Below are 25,242 nucleotides of genomic sequence, written 5' to 3'. Positions count from 1 at the left end.
TTTTATGTCAAAGCCCTTTTTAAAAAAAGAATAGTTGGCATTGAATTTAGACTAGTATTTATAAAATGACACCCAGGTGGATTTTTTTTTCTTGTTTATAAGAAAATACTATATGGATTTACTTATTATAGAAACTACCTTATAGAACTAAAGTAAATCAAATGTTCAACTTACATGGAGTTATGTGTTTATTTTATTGTGCTCCCTGAATTAAGGCACTTCATAGAAAGCTAAAGAAATTTATTGCTCCGTCTGTTATTTATGGTGGCAATTGGTTAGTGTTAAATATTTTTCACAAACGTTGCTAGGAACATTGGCATTATCTTCTTTTGTTTGGGAAATGATGGTTAAGATTTGTATCTGAACATATTCTTATTTTTTACATAAGGCTTAAATATTTCCTAAAAATAGTCATTGTCCTCAGAAATTAAATAGCTGTATAGACATGTCAAGAAATAGAACTGTGTGTTTGGGTATCTCCTGCTTTATGCTTAAATATATGTGTCCTTTTTTTTAAGCATACCCAATATTTAAATATTCTTGTGGTATAGTATTAAACTATTTTACATTTACATTTTGCATTTATATTTTACAAAGCAAATTCTCTCCTATAGAAAAGATGTACCAAAATACCAAAAGCAATGATATACCACATACATCATCTTCCTTACATCCCCCCCAAAAAAGCAAAATGTAGAACATAACATAATCTTATCTTCTGTATCTTATGATTCATTTAATGTTTGAGAGCAGTTTGACACTTTGATACAGGCAATGTGATGCTATGGAAAGAATGCTGAATTTGGAGTTACACAGCATGGATTTGATACCAGGCTCTGAACAAGTCATTTGTGCTCCCTAGGACTCAAGTTTTCTTATCCACAAAATGAATGGTAGACTAGCAAAATCTCCTAGGTTCTTTCTAATTTGATATTGAAGATCACCAACTGATATGTTGGAGAATTCCAAATTTCTACTTTTATGTGAATCAGTAAGTTTGCTAGTGGTGATAAGACGCCAGAATTTTTACTCTACTGCATGGGAACTAGCTTTACAATTTTATGATAATGGTGTGTGAACCAAATTCGTGATTTCTGAAGATGCTAAATATCCTTTTATAGGCAATTTTAAAAGCACCAACTACATTCACAATCAATTTACTTTTTAAACAAACTCGTAAATGGCACAAATTTGGTTATTTAGTAATTACTAATTGTAGATGTGTAATATTTCTTGTTTTGCATTTGGTTCATAAAAAAATAACTATTAACAATAAATAATAAATAATAAATATTAAATGTAAGCAATAATTGGATCTCATTTTTAAATTTAAGAAACTAAATTTCCTTGTAGTCCATACTTTAATACAGAGGTAAATGAATATAAACTACTAATAATTTACTAAGTGCAAAGCCATGATAGTTGTCTGTATTTGGTTATATAAAATGTGGATTGTCTATTTTTTAGATCCAGTCTATTATATTTTAATTGTTATATTTAGTGGATTAGTTAAGAGTAGCAAGTAAAATCTGAATGAAATTACAGTGCTAACATCCCTAAATTTTGTATGTTTTAGTTGGAAAAAATTGTGAGATTATCTAGTTCAAGCCTTTAACTGAAACATGAATATCCTCTTCAGTATCCCTGACAGCCTCTCTTTAAAGAACTCTAGGAGAAGAGACTTCACCATCTTGAGACTCAGGCAGCCTTTTACACAGCCCTAATCAATAAGGATTTTATTTTCAGATGGAGCTGAAATCTGTCTCTGTGAAACATCTACCCATTACTCCTAGTTCCATTTTCTAGGACTAAGAAAAAACATATAATCCTTACATATAATCCTTTTTCATGACAGCCTTTCAAATATTTGAGGAGGTTTTTATACCTTTTCCACACTGCCTTTGACAAGTCTTATATTCTCCAAGCTAAAAATCCCTTAACTAGTTTTCATATGACATGCTTTTGATTTTCCTTACCATCCTGGTTTCCTTTAGGTGAACTCTAGTTTGTCAGCATTGGTCATAAAAAGAGAGTTCCAGAAATGTAAAAACTACATTTTATTGGTAATGGCATTTGGTCTATATGAAATTATCAACTCCATTCTGGACACTATGATTCTATTAATATAGCCTAAAGCCCCCATTAGCTTTGGGCACTATTAGGTTCTCTGTCTTTTCTTTCTTTTACTTTATCTCACTAAATTCTTCTTGCAGGTTGCATTCAAGTGGCAAAAAGTTCAATCAGTCCTCGTAGATGACTTTCTTGGCATTGGAACCGAACAACTGTTGCTAGTTTTTAAGGATACATTCAGTACAAATTGTCTGACTTCATTCAAGATAACAGATCTTGGGAATGTGAACTATTCAGTAAGTTCTGTTTATTGAGGTTTGAAAACTTTTTTATGATCATATTCTTTCTATTCATGTTTAAAAGTGGTGGTGATTTAATAGTGAGAGAAATAAAAGCTTTAGAATATTTAAATATTTTATTTCATGCCCCTGATTGACTCTCATGATACAGTATAAAAATGAAACCTTATGAAATAAGGGAACTATGATGGTTGCCAAAATAACAGTAAAATTTACTCATTAGCAAAGCTAATGATGCAATTATATAGGTATTTCTATTTCTTTGGCTTAGAAATAATAACATTTTGCTACCTTATTGATAATTTTAAAAATTATTATAAAGGCTCATGATTATGTTATGTTACAAGTATTAATCATAGTGCTTATTTTCTGGTGACCAAAAAATGGTCAAGAAATTGTAAGGTTACCCTTCAGATTGGTCTGTATAATAACATTAAAATTTTTTCCATTGTTTCCTCATCCATAAACTGGGTATAGTAATAATTGGAAAATTGACTTCACAGAATTCTGAAAACCAAGTTAATAAATCTATTTAAAGCTTTTTGTACTAGCAAAATATATGCAATAATGAAATTCTTAAAGTTTTACTATATCTTTTTTAGAATGATGCTTTTGATCCCATGGAGAATGACTTATCTGAAAGAGAATTGCAAGAGAATTATTTTCTTACCGTCCAGGCTTTGGAAAGAAGATTACAAGTTAGTCTTTAAGCTTCCTTTTCTTGTATTCTCTTGTGTGTCTGTCTCTTAGAGTATAAGAGTATATAGAGTTACAGCAAAGATAAAGGAGAGAGTTGGGCAGGAGAAGACTAGTACCTTCAGGGTATATGGAAGCTAAGCATGAAAATCTTCCCTTCTGATGAAATCATCCTTCATCAGCTCCTCAATGACCTAGAGTCTTAGAGAATTGCCTGGAACACTGACAGGGTTGAATGACTTGCCCCTGGAGAAAGTCAGTATGTGTCAGAGTCAAGATTTGAATCAATATCTTCCTAACTTTAATGCAGGTCCTCAGAAGAAATGTCATAATCATTGGCAAGTCACTTTACCTTCCTGATCTTCAGTTCCAGGTTCTAACTTTTAAAATAATGAGGTTGCATTTCTTAACTGGCTTTTTATGGTACCCTTTTCATCTTTGTCTAATGCTTTATGTACATCAGCTTCCAACATTTAATCATATCTAATATTTTAGTGCTCTTGTGGTATGGTGTTATATATACAAAGCAGATTAGAATGCTCTTTGAGGACAGGGACTCTTTTTTACTTTAATATTCAAAGCACTTAGCACAGGGTCTGACACTTAATAAATGCTTTTTATTTGACTAAATAAAGTTTGCCCCTCCCTTTAGAAATGTAGCTTCTCAATAGTCTCTCAAGGATATTGGGCTATAACACCACAGAGGTCTCTGGGCATGTGCACTGACCCTCCCCTCCTTCCTCCCCACCAAAAGAGTTCTAGTTACTAGAAAGGCAGAGGGACTCAGGCCAAGGTGCTCCCTTTTCCCTCTCCACTGTGCCTGAGGACATTCTTTGCAGGTCAATGGGAGCACATAGGGTTGATAAGATGGGCAGCTCACTGGTGACAGAGCCCTCAGGCTACTCCCCTCATGTTTTCTACACTTGCTGAGGACATTTCTCATTTCACCCACCCTCTGCTCAGCAGCCCAAAGGGAGTTCTTTCTCCCTGTAAGATAAGGGGGAAGTTGGGGCAGGTCCAGAACTAGGGGGAGGGGTAGGCTATAGCATGTGGGGGGGGGGGGACTGGCACTCCATTTCTAAAAGGTTCACCATCACTGATCTATACTATCTCACCTATGAAAGGAACTGCATAAAAAAATAGACTTTATCCTATCATTTTACTAGTTTTGCAGTCAGAGAACTAGCATTCAAATGCTATCTGCTTTGACTATTGTATGACCTTGAGCAAGTCAAGTAACCTTTAGAGACTCAGATGAGATAATTAATATTAAAAGCTCTTTAGACTAAAGAAATATGTAAATGTCAGCTTTTATTATAAGCAAAATACCTATGATCTCCAAGACTTTATGATTCAAACACTGAACTACATCAGTTTGAAATGGTGCTGTCTTCATGTCAAAACATCATTGAAGATTTTTAGTATGACAAGATGATAAAGCTGATTTTTAGTACTCTTTGAATTGGTTTCTTACATTATCGCTCCATTTTTTTGTTTGAAATAATTATAAATTCCTAGAACATCTAATATTCCTGTTTCCAAATCAAAATGCAGAATTTTTTTGTAAATTTTGGATTCTTTATTATTTTCTTTTGAGCTGTACATATTATTGTAATCCTCTCTCCCTCTTCTTCTCTCCCCTTTCTTTTTAATTTTTTTATTTTTAAACCCTTACCTCCTGTCTTAAATCCAGAATTATTGTTTCGAAGGCAGAAGAGTGGTAAGGAGTAGGCAATTGGAGTTGTGGCATGCTCAGGGTCACACAGGTAGGAAGTATGAGGCCTAGATTTGAACCCTGCTCTCTATCCACTGAGCCTCCTATCTGCCAGGTAAAAGAGGTTTCTTAACCTGGGTGTTGAAATGGTATTTTAATAGGTGACTTAATAATTGAGGAAAAGAAATAAGCTGTGGCATATTGGCAAGCAGTTCAATTAGGTGGAAACAAAGGGTCTGGGAAGAGAAATTATGATGGAAAATAAGGTTGGAATGATAAACTGGAAAAGATCAAGGAGGCCTTGAATGTCATGTTAAGAAATTTGGATTTTGCTAATAGACAATGGAAACTATTTAATGATTTTGAGCAGGATAGTGACAGGATAAAAGCTATAGTTTAGGAAAATTAACCAATGGTGTGTAAGGTGGCTTGGAATGGGGAAAGACAGGAAGAAGACCATGTGGGGAACTATTGACAGTAACCAGGTGAGAATAATGGGGTCCTGAAATTGGATAGTAATAGTGGAAATAGAGGAAAAGGGACATATGTAGGGGAGATTTTATTGTTTAGAGTACACAATAGTTGTCAGTTGGTTAAATTTAATTATACATGTCCTGCATGACCTCAAATCCTCCTTTGGAAAGAGGAGAGATGCCATTCTGTTGTACCAGTGTCCTGCCACTATGGTGAGGGTGCTGTTCCATCATGCTACACACATCTCCTTTATGACCAACCTTTTGCAGAAAGAGAAGAAATAACATTCTATTAAGCACCAGACTTAAGACCAGGAAGAACATCATCATCATCAGATTGCCATTTTATGTTCTCATATGTTCTCATTTTCAGCTTGAGGAAAGGAGAGTAAAACCTTTCCTTGAACAATCAGATACTTGCATTCAGAATCACTGAGATGGTAGGGTATGACCAGGGTAATTTTTTAATCTTTAAAAGTAGATTTAGAAACATTTGCAATGTCAATTGCTTTGATCTCCATTGACATTGCAAATATTTTTCCCCCCCTCTGTTTAATCCCTTAATTTCTATTCCCTTCTCTAGGACCACCCTTCTCAAAGTCCCACTCTCTCCTCTGTGTTCTCTGGAGTACCTACTTCTTAGGTAATAAACTTGCTTTCATCTTAAATATCTTTCCCACTCCTTCCATTTTCTGACTCTCACTGAAACCTGCTCTCTCCTGTTGACACAGCCTTCCTGGCTACCCTTCTAAGCACTGGATTCACTTTTATTCATTCTCTCAATTCACTGGTTCAGGTAGAGGAATTGTAATATTTCTTCTTCCCTATTCTAGATTCTCCCTCTGTCACCATCACTCAGTAACCTCTCCTTCGTTGAGGTTCACTCAATTTAAATCTACCTTCAGATCAAAATTCTGGTCTCTGTCTGTTGATCTCTGGGACACTCCTTATCTGTCCTCTAAGAGTTATCACAATCTTACTCTCCACCCCAACTTCTGCTTTCATAAAAAGGAACTTCAACGTACATATTGTTAACTCTCTCAAACATCTTAGCTTCACATTTCCTCACTTAATTTCACATGACCTACTTCTCCACTCTACTTCTGTGAGATTGTAAACTCACTGCTGAATGAAGATGGAGAAAATCAGGAAACTATGCTAATTGGGCCCACTTCAATGTTATATATCCTCGGCTGGGTTCTCTCTGTTACAAGAAAATCACTAATTAATTTACTGTCTCATTCTCCACAGGCTTTTCCAAACCTTTTCACTCTTCAAACCTCCCAGGGCTTCACCTTCTCCACACCTCGACTGAGAATCTTGCCCCATACTTTGCTTAAAAAAAAAAAATTGAGGCCATTTCCTAAAATCCACCTCTTCTCCTTGCTTCCTCCCAGATGCTTTATGTGGCTATTTCCTTCATCTCATCTGATATGATGAGGTGACCTTACTCCTTGCCAAGGCTAACTTTTCTTTCTGCTCAAGCTATTCTGTTCCATTCCATCCATTTCTATTCTATTACTTATTTTCAGTGTCTCCCTGTCTCATTCCTACAAACATGCTTATGTCACCTCAATCCTGAAAAAATCCTTACTTGATCCTTCCATCTCTGTTAAGTTTTGTCCTATATCTCATTTGCCTTTGTGGCTAAACTCCTTGAAAAAGGTCATGTCCACTTTCTCTTCTCTCACTCCCTTCTTAACCCTTTACAATCTGGTGTCTGATCTTATTCCACCAAAACTGCTCTCTCCAAAGTTACAAAATGATTTCTTAGTTGTCAGATTCAATGGTCTTTTCTTAATCTTTATCTTGTTTGACTTCTCATCAACCTTTGACTCTATTGCTCATTCTCATCAACCTTTGACTCTATTGCTCATCCTCTTTTTCCTTGATTTCTTCTTTCTAGGTTTTTCTGACACTTCTGTCCCCTGGTTCTCCTCTTACCTATCAGACTACTCAATCTCCTTTGCTGGATCATTATCCAAGTCCCCTTCACTCACACATGCATGTCACACAGGCTTTGTCTTTGGCCCTTTTCTCCTTCAGTGCTATTTTACTTGGTGATCTTGGTTTTCATGGATTCAGTTATTATTTCTATGCTGTTTAGGAATCCCAGATCTGCTTATTCAGCCCAAATCTTTTGCTGACCTCCAAATTTATCTTCAATTGTCACCTTCTTCTTGAACTGCTTGTCCTGGAGACATCTTAAACTTATCATGTTTTTCCCCAACTCCTTTCTTTCAAACATCCTTGCTACTGTAGAGGATACTGTAGAGGATCTTCTTAGTCATCAAAGCTCAAAATCTAAGTGTCATCCTCAACACCTCACTCTCTTATGCCCTTTATCCAGTCAGTTGTCAAGGCCTAGCTTTTCGACCTTCCTTCCTTTGACTTCCAAATAGTATGGAAAAATGTTTGAGAAATAATGTTAAGCAAATGGTGTGAAAAAACTTTTGAACTCTTTAGTTTTGACCAAATCATCCTACCTTCTAACCATAAATAATATCTTTTCTTCAACCTTACAGATTGGTTTGGCATCTATTCGAGAATTGCAGAAGCACCTCCTACTTAAGGAAAGAATTCTTTCAAAATCTTGCAAAGCTTTAATAGGCTTTGTTCAAGGGAAAGAATATATTCCACCATATAAAGAGGAGGTAAAATTAATCATATGATCATTATAACATTTTATAAAGTAGAAAGTTGAAATGCATGAAAGAACTTGTGTTAGATAAATTACTATTTTGGGTATATGTTAGAAAATATTGCTTTATGGTTTGAAAAGCACAATTCACTAAAGAGGCAATTGTTGACTTTTTATAAAACATTAATATATCGTGATTGCAGAACCTTCTGAAAAACTATTGTTGGAAATAATCAGATTTACTGGAGAACTGAGGAAGCATTCATTTAAGCACTAAAAAAAAAAAAAGCCCAACCTTTTAACTATTGTCCTTAAAAAAGCTTTCTAAAATACATTCTACACTTCTTGCTTATTAAAAATATGAACTAAACAAAATTTATTCTTGATTATACAAGGACATCATTTTGAACATCAGTATTGTACTCATTATATGATAATATAATAATGTCTTCAGGGCTTGAATCCTATAAATACATTTGCCTATTTGCTAAATAGCCTGATTGCCAGACTTTTATTTTCTTTATTGTGTCTACTTTTTTTATAGTTTTGATGGCTCAATCTTTGCTGTCATAATGCTCTCAGTATGCTTGATTATAAACGCCCCATTTCTACATTCTAATTTTTGTTGTGGCTTAAATCTCTTGTGGGCTTATAAACCAAGCATTTATATAATATCAGATTTTTTTCAGTACACTGTTGGTTAATTTTGCTGAATTGTTGTTCTTATTATTATAAAGGATGGCTTTTAGGGAGGGATATAAGAAAATAGTACATTGGAAACTATAGGTGATATAAAAATAAAAGACTGATAACATTTCTCTTTTAAAAAAGAAAATAAGCATATTAAGATTGTTGTTAAAGAGAGAATAAAATTGTGAGTAATAGCCCCATATTTGGGGTAGCTTTATTATGTGGGACATTTTGAATGCTTTGGGGTCTCTTTTTCTTTGTTGTTCTGGGTTTTAATCAAATTCCAGAGAGATGAAGTTGCTGGCTATGTAAGTCCAAATTACTTGAAATGTTGTCATGTTTTATAAGTTCCTTTGTTTTGCCAAAATATCATAGTGTACTTTTCCTTTCTGCAGTTAAATTCACCTATCTTAAAAAGGAAAAAATAATTATGTAATCTAGAAAAATTATTTATTCTCCCCCAAATTTGGGAGATTTAAAATCATAGAATGCATGAATTTGGCACTTAGTAACTCTTAGGATTAAATTTTCAATTGCTGAAACTTTTGAAACCTCCTTTGAGCCACATTGAGTCTGATGAGAAATTTCAATAGAATTAAAAGATGACTTCAATCAATCTTCTCTTAGTCATTTTGTCTAAAGTATTTTCTCAGGTCTAGATCTTATAATTAATTTTTGGCATTTATCTTTTTTTTTGAGTTGGTAGAACTATAGTTTACATATTATTCTGGCAATTTCCTTCAATCCCAGTCCTTGTAGTTGGTTGATCTTGCAAAGTCAGCAGAAAATTAGTTATGGAGCATGAGAAGTCTCTTAGTTCAAACCTAACCATTCCCTTAAGAGACAGACTACCTCTTTCTCTTTGTTCCAGACCAACAAACATTTATTAACCCTATTATATCCAAGGATCTCTACTAGTCAAGGAATACAAAGACAGGTGTAAAAACAGTAACTTTAGGGTGGGTTTATTGTTACATAATGTAGCATATGTACATTTTACTAATTCTTTACAGAGAAGAGTAGAAAACTGTCAGAAACTTCTATGGCACTTTAGAACATAACGTTAATATATAACACTCGTCCTAGCCCTAAATGTGTAGGTCCAAGCAAATCTCTGCAAGGTTTGAGAGGCTGAAAGGAACCTAAGAAAGTGACCAGGATACCCAAGGCAGGAATCTTTTAAAGTACATTTTTTGTAGTGATTGTTTTGTTTTTATTGTCTTTATATTTACACTGCCTGAGAGCCTTAGAGATTAGTGCATAAAGAATTAGCCTTGAAGCCAGGAAGACCTAGATTCAGGTCTTGCATGTTACACATTCAGTTCTGCAGGTGCTTTTTAAGACTACCTTACAGAGAAGATGCCAACCTGCCTTAGTAAAGGGAGTTTTCTCATCTGGCAGTTCCCCAGATTAGTTTGAAGATTTAAAGATGAAATGTTTAATTCAGATGTACTAGGCCAGAAAAAACAAGTTATACTAATGGAATAGATAAGAATCACAATAAACAATGTTTGAAATGTCGGAGATTTATTCAGAGAAATAGGAACACTTTCAACTTGTTTCTGTGCCTTGGCAACTTTCTTCCCACTGTTCATGTTTTCTTTCTGAGGACAGTTCCTGGTAAAGGACCTGGAAAGAGAGTTTGCTAGGATGTCTGATAATCTGGTTGTAGAGCCTTTATTGGCCTACATAAAAATTCTTAAATACTCTTGCACTAATTTGAGAGTTAATTCCTTTTCTATTTCAGACGGCTTCATATCTAGGTTAGGCCTGATTAGCTTCTAAGATAAGTCTTCTAAGAAACAGCTATACTTGACATTCGTATAATAGGAGTCCTAGGCAAGTTGAGAGGATAGTTAGTTATATGGGCAAACATATAGCCTAGTGGTAAGCTTCATAGAATAGATTGATACTTCAAATTCTGAAAAATTAAAATCCTTATTTCCACTTATTACATATGTGAAGAAATCTGTCCCTTTTGTATGTTTATGCAGCTTTTATACAGCATGCATTTAATATTAGCTTTCCCAATACATAAAAAAGTCATCAAATATTCCTACCTTTTCTCCTTTTCCCTACCTTCTCTCATTTTTGTCACTCTAATAGAGATAGCATTGGCTTCTGTGAACATCTGTAATTTAAGGAAATAAAACATTAGAAGAAAAATAAATTTCTTTCAGACTATAATACCCAGACAAGCTAGTTGCTTTATTCCTAGATCTAAAGAGATGTTTCTTTTTTTCCCCAAGGATGTTCTTGTTTCTCTCTGTGATGATAAAAAATACTTTCCTCATTCCTTGGATGAAAAACTATCAGACACATCTCATGATTCAAAACATATAGTAGAGAAGATGTGGTATCGTGTGCTGGATGACCACTTGGTTGTTGGAGTACAAATCAAGTATTCTTTTATGTTGTAAGTTAATGTAAACTCTGAGATCATCTTATACTGCTTAACATTCTAGAAATGTGTCTTTTTATACTAAGATTTTTAGATTCATCACATTAAATAGGTTGGTGATTACAGGGGAAATTGCTCAGTCACCTTGCTCCTGCACCGACAGCAGTACTGCTACCACAAATATTGTCTGTTAGGGGATTATCAGAGGTCCTTAAGATAATAATGACAGGCCAGAATAGCAAAGGAATTATCAAAGTAATAATGCATCTATACCCACGAAAGAGAGAATTTTCTCGTTTCTATGCTACTGTTAAGAGTGGGCAAGGTGAGAGTTGCTAAGCAAATTACAGCATGTTTAGTGGAAAGAGCACTTTCCCACTGAACTTGCAATCAGGAAACCTTATTGGCCGTGACATTTAGTTTCTGTTATTCTTTGTTTCCAGTAAAGTTAAAAAGATATGATTTATATAACTTTTGAAGGCCCTGTTTCTATGATTGCCTAACTTACAAATTCTTCTTATGGTGGACACACAAAATCTGTGTGTTATTTGCATTCCCATCCCTCCAGTACTGCTAGTAGGCTAGCAGTAGACGTTTAACTGAAACATTCTTTTTCAGGCAAGGAAAAAGGCGATCATATACAAGAGACAAGAAAATGAAAAATGTTCAAGGACCTATGGGAAAACAGGCACACTGATTCACCTTTGGTAGAGCTATTAATTGGCACGTCTCTTTTTGGAAACAGTTTGGAATTTTTCCCCAAAGTAACAAAACTGTTTGTATCACTACTAAGTGCATATTCCATTAAAATCAAAGAAAGACAAAATAACAAAAATAAACTAGAAATTGAGGGGGCACCCATGTATTGGGGAATACTTATATAAATCATTATTTATAAATGTAAATTAGTATTACTACGCCATAAGAAATGATAAAATAAACAGGTTCAGAGGAAATTGGGAAGACCTTTATAAACTTGTGAAAAGCAAAGTGAATGGAACTAGAACAATTTATAAAACAACAGCAACAGAATAAGGAAAAAAATGTGAGACTAGAACATTGATCACTGCTATAATAGTAATAATAATTTCAGACTGAAGAAGAAGGACACTACTTATTTCTAGCAAGAGATGTTGGACTTAATATGCAAAATGAAACTGCCTTTTTTTTTAAAAGGCCAATGTGGGAATTTGTTAGGATTTTCTATTTTTTTAATTCTTCAATAGAGAGAAGGAGGGAGAGATAATGAATTCTTATTTTGAAAAAGAGTGAGCTAGTTAGGTTTAATGAAGCCAGTAGTCTCTTCTAGAAAAATGGATTACCAAGATGAAAAAAAAGACCAGCCCTCATGAATTTCAGTAAACATCATATATTGAGTTCTACACGCTCCTCAGAGCTGAAACCTTGAATAAGGAACCTCTACATCTTCTATCATAAACCGGATAGTCCTAGAAAATGGAGTTGTTAGTACTTCTTTGCACATTCAAAGAGAACTCAAAAATTTGCATTTCTTAGAATTTTTAGTTTTGACACTGTTTCTATACCATTTGGCAGGTTTTAGTTGGGAAGAAGAGGGTATTTGTGGTGTCTAGGAGTGTAGTAGCCTAAATATTTGTTGGTAGCTGTTTTGTTAAATATTATTTCATCTTTATTATGTAATGTTTAGGCGATGTGTAATAAGGCTCAAAGGTAGGTGGGAGCTAGATTGTAAAGAGCTGTAAATCTCAAACAAGAGTTTATATTAAAGTAATAGGAAGGGGGCAGTTAGGTAGCTCAGTGGATTGAGAGCCAGGCCTAGTAATGGGAGGTCCTAAGTTCAAATCTAGCCTCAGCCACTTCCTAGCTATGTGACCCTGGGCAAGTCACTTGACCCCCATTGCCTAGCCCTTACCACTCTTTTGCCCTCCAAGACTGAAGGTAAGGGCCTAAAACAAACAAACAAATAAATAATAGGAAGCCACCAAAATTTACTGAGTAGAGGAATGATATGGTCAGACTTGTGCTTTAAGAACCTTAATTTTGACAACCGTGTGGAGAATGGATATAGATTAGAAAGAATTGAAATTTTAGGGAGGGAGACTAATAAGGAGATGATTACAGTAGTCCAGGCAAAAACCTGAATAAGTGTGGTGGCCATGTAAGTAAAGAGAAATGGGTGGATGTGTCACATGTTGTTGAAGTAGAATTAACAAGATTTGACAGCCAATTTGATATGGGAAGGGTAGGATAAGGGATAGTGAAAACACAAGGATGATTGAAATTGTAAACCTGAGTGAGCCCTTAACCAAAATAGGGAAGAGGGGTCATTAGTGGTTTAATTTGTGTTTCTATTTCATTCTCTTGATAACATTATACTTTGCAATAAAGTTGAGGAATAGTATACTTTGTTTTACTTCTTTAATGCTCTACCATCAAAGTAGAATAATTGACTAGTCTTAGTAAATTATTTTTTTATTAAGGAACTTAACTACCTTTCCTAGTCCTTGGAAGATCAAACTATTTTAATATAGTTCTAGTTGTCTATTTCAAGAGGAGCAATAGTAATTGGTCAGAAAATGAATGAATAACAATATAGCTTTCTTCTCAGCAAAAAGAAAGGAAAAAAATCAGAATATGTCTTTGCACATTTCTCCACTTGTTTATTTGATTTTTAAAAATGAATTTGGATCACAACAAATACTTGTGTGGTTTTCTTCAGATTCCTAAATGATGTAACTTTATCATTGATAATGGATCAAGCCTGCAGTTACAACCCTCCACTTATTCAGTGTAAAAACAGTGTGATCAAGTTGGATACAGTGTCTCTCCCTACATCATTGACATCTCCATGTGAAACCGAATCATCTGCAAAAAGAATTAAATTGATCCTTCATAACAAGGAAAGAAAAAACAATTGCCAAGAACAGTCATCTGAGACTAATTGCATACAGATATTTACTGCTGTTACAGCTCTTTCACCACTTTTGGCTTTCCATAATTTTTGTTGTATTGTGATACTACATGCCAGATGGGGAAAAAACAGTGGCCAGTTTGGAGAGAGCTGTACTGTGCCTTGTGGGAGATTTTCTTTAAGTATGGAAGACATTTGCAGTGGAAAATATTCAGTAACCTTACCAGAGAAGGACAAACCTTTTAAAGGTAATTTCTATTAGTATATGGTACATCATCTTTTTTGGTGACTGAAAAATTTTGAGAGCTTAATATTTAGATTTCAGTTCATGTCATTTTTTTCTTATAGAACCTGTGGAAGATCTCTTTGCCCTTCTTGCAGTATTTCACAAATTTCATTTTCAAATAACATCACCTGATTGTACATTAACATCAGTAAAAACGTGGCTCCTCAAGCACATGGAATGTGAGACAATCAAAGAATTTCCAGATAGCTTCCTTTGTAAAAGTCATGGGGCTTTGCATGGGACCCTCTTCAACTGGAAACAAAAAACACCATTTGAAGGAATTTTAACAATATATTGCAGGTAAATTGTTATGAAGCTGACATATATAATTGACTTGAGTTTTACAAAGAATAAATAATAGCCAATATTTGTATAGTACTTTACGTTTTACCAGGTGCTATTTGATCTTTCCAACTATCAGTGAGTAAACAAGTACTTTTTAAGTTCTTAGTGTATATATAATATATATATATATATATATATATATCAAGCACTGTGAGTGCTAGGGATGTTTTTTAAAAAAATTCCTTGCCCTCGCGTAATTTACATTCTAATAGGGGATATCAGGTGTAAATAATTATGTTTATAAAAGACATACAGTATAAATTAAAGGCATTCTTAAAGAGAAAGCACTAAAATGAAGGGGAGTGGGAGGAAAGGACCAGGAAAGGTGGGATTAGAGCTGAGCCTTGAAGGAAGCCAAGGTTGTGGAGGTGAGGAGGGAGAGCTTTCCAGGCAGGGAACAGCCAGTGAAAACAGCTGGTTGACTAGTGTTACTAGATCATTGAGTCTATGGAAGGGAGTAAAATATAGGAAGACTAGAAAGGTGGGAGAAGGTCAGGTTGTGAAGGGCTTTAAATTCAAACAGTGGATTTTCTCTTTGATCCTGTAGGTAACAGGGAGCCACTGGAGTTTACTGAATAGAGGGGATGACATGGCCAGATCTGTGCTTTAGGAAGATCACTTTGGCTGATGAATGGAAAATGAATTGGAGTGGAGCGAGACTTGAGGAAGGGAGACCAACCAGCAGGCTACTGCAATAGTCCAGGCATGAAAGAATGGTGGTACTGAGATATTGTAAAGGTAGAAACACGACTCAGCAACCATTAGGTTTGTGGGATGAATCAGGCAAATGATAAATATTATTAAATACTAATGAATGCTCCAGAATGACATTGAGGTTGCAAGTCTCAGTGACTGGCAGCATGGTGATGAACATGATTAATAGGGAAATTGGGAAGAACGGAGAGCTTGTAGATAAATGTGACTTCAGTTTTGTGTATGTGGAGTCTGAGATATCTGTGGGACTCACTGTTCAAGATATCTGTTGGCTTTTGGTAATGTAGAACTATAATTCAGGAGTAAAATTAAAGAAGATATAGATCTGGAAATCATCTGTATAGAGATAATTAAACTCCTGGAAGCTGATGAGATCACCAAATAGAAAGAACAAAGAAGAGAAGAAGCCTTAAGGAAGAGATGTGTTAGGTACCCACAGTTAATGGAAGTGGCCTGAGGGGAGATCTGGCAAACGAGGCCTAAGAAAGAATCATCAGACAGATGGGACAGGAATCGAGAGAGAGCAGTGTCACAGAAACCTGGAAAGAATAGAAGAGGGTGATATGAACAGCATCAAAAATTGAGATTTAGTAATTAAGAGAACATGAATAATTCTGGAGACAACAATTTAGATCAGAAGCAAGACTGCAGAGGTTTCAGAAAAGAGTTAAGGGAAAAGGAAATGGAAGCAGTCAGTCTAGATACCTTCTAAAGGAATTTGGCAGGTCCTTCAATGGCGTATTTAAGATACTGTGTTCTATACGAATAGATTAATGAGTAAGTATTCACCTGATTGGAGAAAAATAAAATCAGTGGCCACTTTAAATCTTTAAAAAAGTGACTAAAACAAAAGGTTGCTCTGTTATCATTATTTTGCCTAAGAAGATTATCAGAGACAATTTTGCTTTTTACTTGAAATTAATCACCCAGGTTCCTGTGACTGTAAACAGAAGAAGGCTCATTAGTTTTTAAGAAAATAGCTATTGATGAGGATACATTCCTTCTTTGTAGTAGCCTGCTTGAATTTAAACTTGGCCTTGAGTTATGGTCCTGTAGATATATGGAATATTGCATAGATTGACACTGTATGTGTTACTTGTTGGCTTTGCTGAATTTTTTTTTTCTTTTTTAACATCTTTGTTTCTAGGAATAGATAGGGAATGGGAGAGGAATATATTTGGAAATAAATATTGTGTAGGAACAAAGGGCATTATTTGAAACAAATTTTCAAACCAAACTTTAAAGGAAACAAGTAAAAAGAAATTAAACGTGCCTCCCCTGTTTGGTATATTGATTTTTTCAGTTTTAAATAAGGATAGTAACTCTCAACCCATCCAATGGAAAGGTTAGTCTTAAGCTTGTTTTTATGACAATTCTTATATAGACTTGATAGTAACAAATGGAGCAAAGTAATGATAGTGGATTAGTAGGTAAGACCACTCAGGGAAACAAAATCAACCAGAGTATCTGACTCTTGTCTACTTTGAACATCTAAAAATACATTCGTGTGTGTGTGTGTGTGTGTGTGTGTGTGTGTGTGTGTGTGTATTTGCATATGATTACCTGCTGATCATATGTTTTCAGAACTTTTCCAGGGCCAGCTTTCCTGCATCATATTGGATTAGACAGCTTTCCAACATGAGAGGCCCTGACAGATTCATCAGGCATGGCGGTTATGTTTATTCCCCGATGTTCTCATTTATTCTTTAATTTGTGTACGTAGCACATGCACTACATTTTTGAGTGAAATGCTTAGTAGAACTTGTCGGTTATTTTTGTTTCGATGAGGTTTCAGCTTTAAGTTCTTTTTTTTTTAATTTTATAATATTTTATTTGATTGTTTCCAAGCATTATTCATTAAAGACAAAGATCATTTTCTTTTCCTCCCCCCCCTCACCCCCAGTAGCCGACGTGTGATCCCACTGGGTATCACATATGTCTTGATTTGAACCCATTGCCATGTTGTCAGTATTTGCATTAGAGTGTTCATTTAGAGTCTCTCCTCTGTCATGTCCCTCAACCGTGCTCGGTGTTTCTACTCCCACAGTTTATCCTCTGCTTATGAATAGTGTTTTTTCTCCTAGATCCCTGCAGATTGTGCAGGGGCATTACACCGCCACTAATGGAGAAGTCCATTACGTTCGATTATACCACAGTGTATCAGTCTCTGTGTACAATTTTCTCCTGGTTCTGCTCCTCTCGCTCTGCATCACTTCCTGGAGGTCGTTCCAGTCTCCATGGAATTCCTCCACTTTATTATTCCTTTGAGCACAATAGTATTCCATCACCAACATATATCACAATTTGTTCAGCCATTCCCCAATTGATGGGCATCCCCTCGTTTTCCAATTTTTGGCCACTACAAAGAGAGCAGCTACGAATATTTTTGTACAAGTCTTTGTGTCCATTATCTCTTTGGGGTACAGACCCAGCAGTGCTATGGCTGGATCAAAGAGTAGACATTCTTTTGTCACCCTTTGGGCGTAGTTCCAAATTACCCTCCAGAATGGTTGGATCAGTTCACAACTCCACCAGCAATGAATTAATGTCCCTACATTGCCACATCCCCTCCAGCATTCATTACTTTCCTTTGCTGTTATGTTGGCCAATCTGCTAGGTGTGAGGTGATACCTCAGAGTTGTTTTTATTTGCATCTCTCTGATTATAAGAGATTTAGAACACTTCTTCATGTGCTTATTAATAGTTTTGATTTCTTTATCTGAGAACTGCCTATCCATGTCCCTTGCCCATTTATCAATTGGAGAATGGCTTGATTTTTTGTACAATTGATTTAGCTCTTTATAAATTTGAGTAATTAAACCTTTGTCAGAGGTTTTTGTTATGAAGATTGTTTCCCAATTTGTTACTTCCCTTCTAATTTTAGTTACATTGGTTTTGTTTGTACTAAAGCTTTTTAATTTGATGTAGTCAAAATTATTTATTTTACATTTTGTGATTCTTTCTATGTCTTGCTTGGTTTTAAAGTCTTTCCCCTCCCAAAGGTCTGACATGTATACTATTCTGTGTTTACCCAATTTACTTATAGTTTCCTTCTTTATGTTTAAGTCATTCACCCATTTTGAAATTTATCTTGGTGTAGGGTGTGAGGTGTTGATCCAAACCTAATCTCTCCCACACTGTCTTCCAGTTTTCCCAGCAGTTTTTATCGAATAGTGGATTTTTGTCCCAAAAGCTGGGATCTTTGGGTTTATCGTATACTGTCTTGCTGAGGTCACTTGCCCCCAGTCTATTCCGCTGATCCTCCTTTCTGTCTCTTAGCCAGTACCAAATTGTTTTGATGACTGCTGCTTTGTAATATAGTTTAAGGTCAGGGACTGCAAGGCCCCCCTCATTTGTGTTTTTTTTTTCCATTATTTCCCTGGATATCCTTGAGCTTTTGTTATTCCAGATGAATTTTGTTGGTTTTTTGTAAATCAGTAAAGAAATATTTTGGGAGTTCAATGGGTATGGCACTAAATAGATAAATAAGTTTGGGTAGGATGGTCATTTTTATTATATTGGCTCGTCCTATCCATGAGCAGTTAATATTTTTCCAATTGCTCAAGTCTAGTTTTAGTTGTGTGGAGAGTGTTTTGTAGTTGTGTTTGTCTCAGGAGATAGATTCCTAAGTATTTTATTTTGTCTAAGGTGATTTTGAATGGTATTTCTCTTTCTAGTTTTTGCTGCTGAACTGTGTTGGAGATATATAGAAAAGCTGATGACTTATGTGGGTTTATTTTGTATCCTGCAACTTTGCTAAAGTTGTTGATTATTTCAATTAGCTTTTTGGTTGAATCTCTAGGATTCTTTAAGTAGACCATCATGTCATCTGCAAAGAATGATAACTTGATCTCCTCCTTGCCTATTTTGATGCCTTCAATTTCCTTTTCTTCTCTAATTGCTACTGCTAGTGTTTCTAGTACAATGTCAAATAGTAGGGGAGATAATTGGCTTCCTTGTTTCACTCCTGATCTTATTGGGAATGCATCTAGTTTATCCCCATTGCAGATGATATTAGCTGATGGTTTTAGATATATACTGTTTATTATTTTTAGGAACGACCCTTCTATTCCTATGCTTTCTAGTGTTTTTAATAGGAATGGGTGTTGTATTTTATCAAAGGCTTTTTCTACGTATATTGAGATAATCATGTGATTCTTGTTGGTTTGTTTGTTGATGTGGTCAATTATGTGGATGGTTTTCCTAATATTATTGAACCAGCCCTGCATCCCTGGTATAAATCCTACTTGATCATGATGGATGACCCTTCTGATCACTTGCTGGAGTCTTTTTGCTAGTATCCTATTTAAGATTTTTGCATCTATATTCATTAGGGAGATTGGTCTATAGTTTTCTTTCTCTGTTTTTGACCTGCCTGGTTTTGGAATCAGTACCATGTTTGTATCATAAAAGGAGTTTGGTAGAACTCCCTCTTTGCTTATTATGTCAAATAATTTGTATAGTATTGGGATTAACTGTTCTCTGAATGTTTGATAGAATTCACTGGTGAATCCATCAGGCCCTGGGGATTTTTTCTTAGGAAGTTCTTTGATGGCTTGTTGGATTTCATTTTCTGATATGGGATTATTTAAGAATTCTATTTCTTCTTCTGTTAGTCTAGGCAGTTTGTATTTTTGTATATATTCATCCATATCACCTAAGTTGGTGTATTTATTGCCATATAATTGGGCAAAGTAATTTTTAATGATTGCCTTAATTTCCTCTTCATTGGAGGTGATGTCCCCCTTTTCATCTTTGATGCTGTTAATTTGCTTTTCTTCCTATCTTTTTTTAATTAGATTGACCAGTACTTTGTCTATTTTGTTTGTTTTTTCAAAGTACCAGCTTCTAGTCTTATTTATTAAATCAATAGTTCTATCACTTTCGATTTTATTAATTTCTCCCTTAATTTTTAGGATTTCAAGTTTGGTTTTCTGCTGGGGGTTTTTAATTTGATCACTTTCAAGTTTTTTTATTTGCATTTCCAATTGATTGATCTCTGCTCTCCCTAGTTTGTTAATATATGCACTCAGGGATATGAATTTACCTCTGGTCACCTCCTTGGCTCCATCCCAAAAGGTTTGAAAGGATGTCTTGCCATTGTCATTTTCCTTGATGAAATTATTAATTGTTTCTATGATTTCTTCTCTAACTAAATGATTTTGGAGTATCGTATTGTTTAATTTCCAGTTAGTTTTTGATTTGGTTTTCCATGTACCATTATTGATCATTATTTTTATTGCCTTGTGATCTGAGAAGGCTGCATTTATTATTTCTGCTTTTCTGCATTTGTGTACTATGTTTCTGTGACCTAATGTATGGTCAATCTTTGTGAATGTGCCATGTGGTGCTGAGAAGAAGGTGTATTCCTTTTTATCCCTATTTATTTTTCTCCATATGTCTATTAATTCTAATTTTTCTAAGATTTCATTCACTTCTTTCACCTCTTTCTTATTTATTTTTTGGTTTGATTTATCTAAATTTGATAATGGTTGGTTTAAGTCTCCCACTAATATGGTTTTGCTGTCTATTTCTTCCTTCAATTCTCCTAGTTTCTCCATTAGAAATTTGGGTGCTATATTATTTGGTGCATACATGTTGATTAATGATATTTCCTCATTGTCTAGAGTCCCTTTTAACAAAATATAATTACCTTCCCTGTCCCTTTTGATCAGGTCTATTTTTGCTTTGGCTTTATCAGATATCATGATTACCACTCCTGCCTTCTTTCTGTCAGTTGAGGCCCAGAAGGTCTTACTCCATCCTTTAATTCTGACCTTGTGGGTGTCAACCCGCCTCATGTGTGTTTCTTGAAGACAACATATGGTAGGGTTTTGGATTCTAATCCATTCTGCTATTCGTCTACATTTTATGGGTGAGTTCATCCCATTCACGTTCAAAGTTATGACTGTCATTTGTGGACTCCCTGGCATTTTGATAACCTTCCCTAATTCTAACCTTTTTTTTCTTCGGCTCTACCTTTTAGTCTAGTGATTTACTTTAAATCAGTCCCCCTTATCCCCTCCTTTGATATGTTTCCCTTTTTAGTCCCTCCCCCTTCCCCCTCTCTTTCCCTCCCCTTTTGTTTTCCCTCTCCCCCTCCACCCCCTTGGTTTTCCCTTCTCCCTACCCTTATTGGGTAAGATAGAATTCAAGATCCCAATGGATCTGGATGTTCTTCCCTCTCAGAGTTGATTTCCCTGAGAGTAAGGTTTAAGTAAAAACTCTCTTCCTCTCCTTCTTATAAGAGTTTTCTTTCCCTCCCCTTCCCGTGTGAATCTTTGTATGAGAATGATTATTCTATTTGGTCTTTCTTTTCCCCCTATTTACACATTACATTTCCCCCACATGTTAGTATACATAGATTGATATAAATGTATTCCTTATAGAAGAGAGTTTGAGTAAAAGAAGAAGATAACATTTTTCTCCTTTTCCCTTTCCTTCATATTTACCTTTTTAGGTATCAAACTTTCCACAGTGCTCTGGTCTTTTCATTGCAAAAACTTGGAAATCTTCTATTTTGTTGAATGCCCATACTTTCACTTGGAAGTATATAGTCAGTTTTGATGGATAGCTGATTCTTGGTTGAAGTCCCAGCTCTCTTGCCTTTCTGAAAATTATGTTCCATGCCTTATGATCATTCAGAGTGGAACTTGCAAGGTCTTGTGTGACCCTGATTGGCATTCCTTTATATCTAAATTGTCTTTTTCTGGCTTCTTGTAGGATTTTTTCTTTTGTTTGAGAGCTTTGGAATTTGGCAATTACATTCCTGGGAGTTGTCTTTTGGGGGTTTAGTGTAGAGGGTGTTCTGTGAGCTCTGTCAGTGGCTGTATTGCCCCCTTGTTTTAGAAACTCTGGGCAATTTTCTTTAATTATATCTTGTATTACGATGTCGAGTTTGCTGTTTATTTCTGGCTTTTCTGGAAGTCCAATTATTCTTAAATTATCTCTTCTCCCTCCATTTTCCAAATCTGTCACCTTGTCAGTGAGATATTTTATGTTCTCTTCTAATTTCTTGGCCTTTTGGTTTTGCTTTATTAGTTCTTGTTTTAAGGCCTAGTTTTCCTTTTCAGTTTGGTCATACTGGTTTTGTAGATGCATGAATTTCTTTTGCATTATTTCCCACTTTTCCTCCCAGAAGGCTTCCATCTTTTTGATCATTTCTGATTCAAATTCTTCATGGGTTTGTGGAGAGTTTCCATTTCCTTTGGAAGGTTTCGGAGCATTTGCTTGTGTTTCCTCTTCTGTCTCTTTGCTCCATAAAATGTGTCCAAAGTTGCCCCCTTCTTCTTGTTTCTTTTGGAATTTGGTGGCTTTTGTGCTTCAGTGTAGTTTGCCATCTCTATCTGAGTGGGGAGGATTAGCTTTTCTTATCTTTGTCTGGTGTTCAGAGGTTTTAGCCACAGGCAGATTGTCCTTTCTATGAAGTTGTTGTTCTGTCTTCCTGGGGAAGTCAGGAATTGCTGGTGTGTCCCTGGGTTGAATTGAGTGTGCCCTGAGGCAGGGACCTGAGACTAGGATGGAGGGATCCAGCCAGGGGGTTATAAGCTCCCCCCCGTCTCTCTGTTTCCCTGCTGTCTGGGTGCCCCCTCGACTGGGTCAGGTTGTTTTCAGGAAGCAGCCTTCAGAATAGCCAGCCCTGGGGTCCTTTTGCCAGCCCTGAGGGTTACTGTTGTTTCCGAAGACCCTGCTCTCTGAGGGGGAGGGGCCGCGGCTTTCCGGAGCTCGGATGGCTCCTCCCAGGGGGTTATGAGCTCCCCTGTCCCTCTCTGTTTCCCTGCTGTCTGGGTGCCCCCTCGACTGGGTCAGGTTGTCTTCAGGAAGTGGCCTTCAGGATAGCCAGCCCTGAGGCTCTGAGGTTCCCTCTGCTGCCTCGGACTCAGTGCTCTGGGTTGGGGGGGATGGGTCCTAGGACCTTCCTTCTGCCTGCCCCTTAGGTCCGAGTGGTCTCGGGTTCTGGCTTTTGGGGGGGGCCGTACCTTTTGATCCAGGTCCAGATCCAGTAGGAGGACTCGCGGGGTCTGTGCTGTTGATCGTTTTGAATTTCGGTGTCCTAGGAGCATTCGGTTTGAGATCGGTAAGGAAGGGTTTCAGGAGATCTGAACTTTAGCCTTCTCTAAGCCGCCATCTTGACCGGCTCTACCCTTTAAGTTCTTCTTAAGCATTTTTGAGGACTGAAAATCAAATATCCATCCAGCCTATATAGCAAATACCCAAGTGTCATGGGCTAGCACTTTGACATTCCAGATTATTTGCTAGTCCTGTGTTAAGCGAGCAGGTACTGTTGCACTTTAAAGGGCAGAAAGAACTCTGTAGTCTTTAAGTTCTTAATATGTTTTTGTTTTCCAAATGTTCCTTAATGCTAACTCATGTTTCTTGTGGTCTGTGCTCATTTATTAACTTTAATATTTTTAAAAAGACATTTATACAAATCGATACAATACAGAGTAGAATGGGATAGGAGCAGACCCAGGTGTGAACTTGTTACTTATCTGGAAGCATAACCACATAACTCAAAAGGCAAACTAGTTCATTTTAGCCGATTCAGAGTATTAGAAGTCATTTGTTAAAGAAGCAGTAGTCAGATTCCACTTGATTTTTCCAGGTCCAAATTGTATTAATTAGCAACTTACCTCAAATATATTATGTTTGTTTCATTCATTATCACTGTGGTTATAAATTACTAATTGAGAATTTGCATCGTATTAGAGATACGATACATGAAACTCCTCAACTTTACTAACGATAGGGTGTTTGTTCTTGCCTACAGGGATCAAACAGCTTTATACCAGTGCCTTCACCATCTCATCCACATTCTCCCCGTGAACTATGTGATAAAACAGCTAAAGTTAGGAAGCAAGGAATTCCTGACTAACCTCTTGGCACAGTTTTTAGAGAAGGAAATTGTTACCCTTAAGAATTCTTTTTCGTCGGCTATATCTGAACTTGAAGGTAACTTGGCACAAAGGTGTGAGACAGTCAAGAAAAACAGCAGCAGCATCTTGCCAAAGTCGCCTTTATCAGGGAGAAAGGAAGCAATACAGCAGATCCGAGACGAGCTTCAACAGGAAAAGGAACAAATCACGTGGGGCATGAACCTATTGCTGAGCAATGCTATTTACAGAGAAATTACTTTGAAAGTAGCAACACTTCAGCTGGAATCAGACTTAGCTGCTCAGAAACTGAATCATTTGTAAGCATTAAAAGCGCAAATGTATTTTTAACAGTTGCAGTCATTTGTGGTCCTTTATTAAAAAAATATCATTGTGGGTGATCCCTTTTGAAAAACAAGAATTTTTTTCATCTCATATTTTTGGTACAAAAAGTGGCATGTTAAAAATCACTTTCTAAGTAGTAGACAAACATATGACCTTAATGTTTGTTTTAAATGCTCAAAGATAACCTTCACTTTTGACATCAATGTATCCCAAGTAAGAATTCCTTAAAACTAATTCTTTGTAGAGTGCATCTGCAAGGATTAAAGAACTCCTATAAGATACCAGATTTACAAAGAATATGATATTTTTATTTATAGAACATGTTCTACTTAGCAAAGGAACGAAATAAGAACTTTATAACTGAAGTCTTGGGAGCTAATGTTAGTTTTATAATGTTTGGAAAGCATCATTGAAAATATGTACAATAACAAAATGTCAATAAAATCTCCAAAAATTTAATGTCATTTTCTTCAGGTGTGTATTTTAAATAGTTTACCTATATAAATCTTAATCCACTTAAAAATTGAAAATGTGGGGGCAGCTGGGTAGCTCAGTGGATTGAGAATCAGACCTAGAGACTAGGTCCTAGGTTCAAATCTGGCCTCAGACAATTTGCAGCTGTGTGACCCTGGGCAAGTCACTTAACCCCCATTGCCTAGCCCTGACCACTCTTCTTGGAACAATACATAGTATTGATTCTAAGATGGAAGGTAAGGGTTTAAAAAAATAGCAATGTACACAATGTTTAAATTCAAGGCAAGGAGTAAACCAGAGAATCGGGAAAAGAGTAAGAAGTTTATAGAGA

The 25,242-nt window shown here is 35.9% G+C and overlaps 1 protein-coding gene across 4 annotated transcripts in view; it reads left to right on the top strand.

Moving 5' to 3' along the window:
* Positions 1 to 24,896, top strand: part of FANCB (FA complementation group B) — a 33,321-nt gene extending 8,425 nt beyond the window's left edge. The window contains exons 3-10 of one of the 4 annotated variants that reach the window (XR_001624058.2): positions 2,214 to 2,366; positions 2,972 to 3,067; positions 7,778 to 7,906; positions 10,833 to 10,999; positions 13,683 to 14,122; positions 14,223 to 14,460; positions 15,053 to 15,243; positions 23,990 to 24,120. Coding sequence is in view for 2 of the 4 variants with exons in the window: in XM_007500904.3 (XP_007500966.1) it covers positions 2,214 to 2,366; positions 2,972 to 3,067; positions 7,778 to 7,906; positions 10,833 to 10,999; positions 13,683 to 14,122; positions 14,223 to 14,460; positions 23,990 to 24,416 (1,650 nt within the window). In the remaining 2 variants the exon portion in view is untranslated. Of the gene's footprint in view, positions 1 to 2,213; positions 2,367 to 2,971; positions 3,068 to 7,777; positions 7,907 to 10,832; positions 11,000 to 13,682; positions 14,123 to 14,222; positions 14,461 to 15,052; positions 15,271 to 23,989 lie in introns of all 4 variants that reach the window. The other 3 variants (XR_001624059.2, XM_007500904.3, XM_056808418.1) reach the window with 3 other exon arrangements.
* Positions 24,897 to 25,242: the final 346 nt, after the last annotated feature.

Source organism: Monodelphis domestica, chromosome 8, assembly GCF_027887165.1.
Source record: "Monodelphis domestica isolate mMonDom1 chromosome 8, mMonDom1.pri, whole genome shotgun sequence".
In the NCBI taxonomy this organism is placed as follows: Eukaryota; Metazoa; Chordata; class Mammalia; order Didelphimorphia; family Didelphidae; genus Monodelphis; species Monodelphis domestica.
Note: the sequence above shows the minus strand (reverse complement) of the source record. Positions and strands in the feature narration are given on the sequence as shown.